Here is a 1,360-nt window from a genome sequence, read left to right on the forward strand (position 1 = left end):
GTTGTTTTGACTGCAGAGTGCCATTGACATCCTGGGTTTCAGTGCTGATGAGAAAACAGCCATCTACAAGCTGACAGGGGCTGTCATGCACTACGGGAACCTGAAATTCAAGCAGAAACAACGAGAGGAGCAGGCAGAGCCTGACGGCACAGAAGGTATCAGCAAATTCAGAGACTSATTTGTGCCAAGCCCTTCTCAGCCTCCACAGGCTCCAAATGCACACTGCAGTTGGCCCGAGCTGGTCCATATAAAACATTGAGAATATCATCTTTATGCCTGGTCCCTCTAACTGCAGATGTGCTTTCCTAGTTACGGGAAGTTCCATTATTCTATCCAATGGTTGCTCCCCAAACACGTGCTGCCTGAAAGCAGAAACTCCAGCACAGGATATCCCCCTCTCTGTCTCTCTTGAAAACCTCTAAACACTCCATGACACCCTGATGGACAATATGGTTTTGATGAAAAAAGTCCTGAGAGCCGTCCTGCCCAGAAATCCCCTTCCATGGAAAAAGAATGTGCCTTGCCTTATGTATTGCTAGAGGCTTTTGGGCTTCTTCCAGGAAATTACAGGTTCAAGCTCTTCCTATCCAAGCCATCCATGCCTGTTCTTGCTTTCAAAGAAGACCATCATAAGTTTCCAGAATTTGCATTCCTTCACAGGCTTTCTGTGTGGGATGAGATAAATGTTCTTATATTCCTAGAACTCTGAATTATAGAGATTGTCCAGAGACAAATACTTTTCTCACTCTCTGTTTCCCCATCTCTAGTGGCTGACAAGGCTGCCTACCTGATGGGCCTTAACTCAGCTGAGTTTCTCAAGGCCTTGTGTTACCCCCGAGTCAAGGTTGGGAATGAATACGTGACCAAAGGTCAAAAYGTRACACAGGTAACATCTGGAGGTYGRAAATGCACAGCTAGAAGGAGTACATGRKCAGTGTTCTTTGACCCTCAGAGGTAACTGCAGTCCTGTCTCCTCTGCTCCAGGTGAACAATTCAGTGGGTGCCCTGGCAAAGGCTGTCTTTGAGAAGATGTTCCTGTGGATGGTTATTCGCATCAACCAGCAGCTGGATACGAAGCAGCCCAGGCAGTACTTCATTGGTGTCCTGGACATTGCTGGCTTTGAGATCTTTGATGTAAGGAACAAGGATTTGACACCACAGTCAAGCAATGGGCAAGCAGGCATCAKGAGGACTCAGAAACAGATAGGGGACTAAGGCTTACTCAGCTGTGGGCCAAAGGGCTGGATGCTCTTGGAAAAGCCAAGGAAAGGTAGTGATGTGGGCAAGTTCATAGCATGTTTCCTAAGCAGTGATGATGCAAGGACTTCTGTGTCAGAGCACAGAAAACACCAGATTATTG

The 1,360-nt window shown here is 47.0% G+C and overlaps 1 protein-coding gene across 1 annotated transcript in view; it reads left to right on the top strand.

Moving 5' to 3' along the window:
- LOC130587159 (myosin-1B-like) overlaps positions 1-1,360 on the top strand; it is a 10,037-nt gene that overhangs the window by 3,478 nt on the left and 5,199 nt on the right. The window contains exons 5-7 of the mRNA XM_057388122.1: positions 17-155; positions 768-886; positions 985-1,165. Of these exons, the coding sequence (XP_057244105.1) occupies positions 17-155; positions 768-886; positions 985-1,165 (439 nt within the window). The remainder of the gene's footprint in view (positions 1-16; positions 156-767; positions 887-984; positions 1,166-1,360) is intronic.

This window comes from Malurus melanocephalus, unplaced genomic scaffold (assembly GCF_030028575.1).
Source record: "Malurus melanocephalus ecotype Western Australia unplaced genomic scaffold, MMel_1.1 scaffold_1583, whole genome shotgun sequence".
NCBI lineage: Eukaryota > Metazoa > Chordata > Aves > Passeriformes > Maluridae > Malurus > Malurus melanocephalus.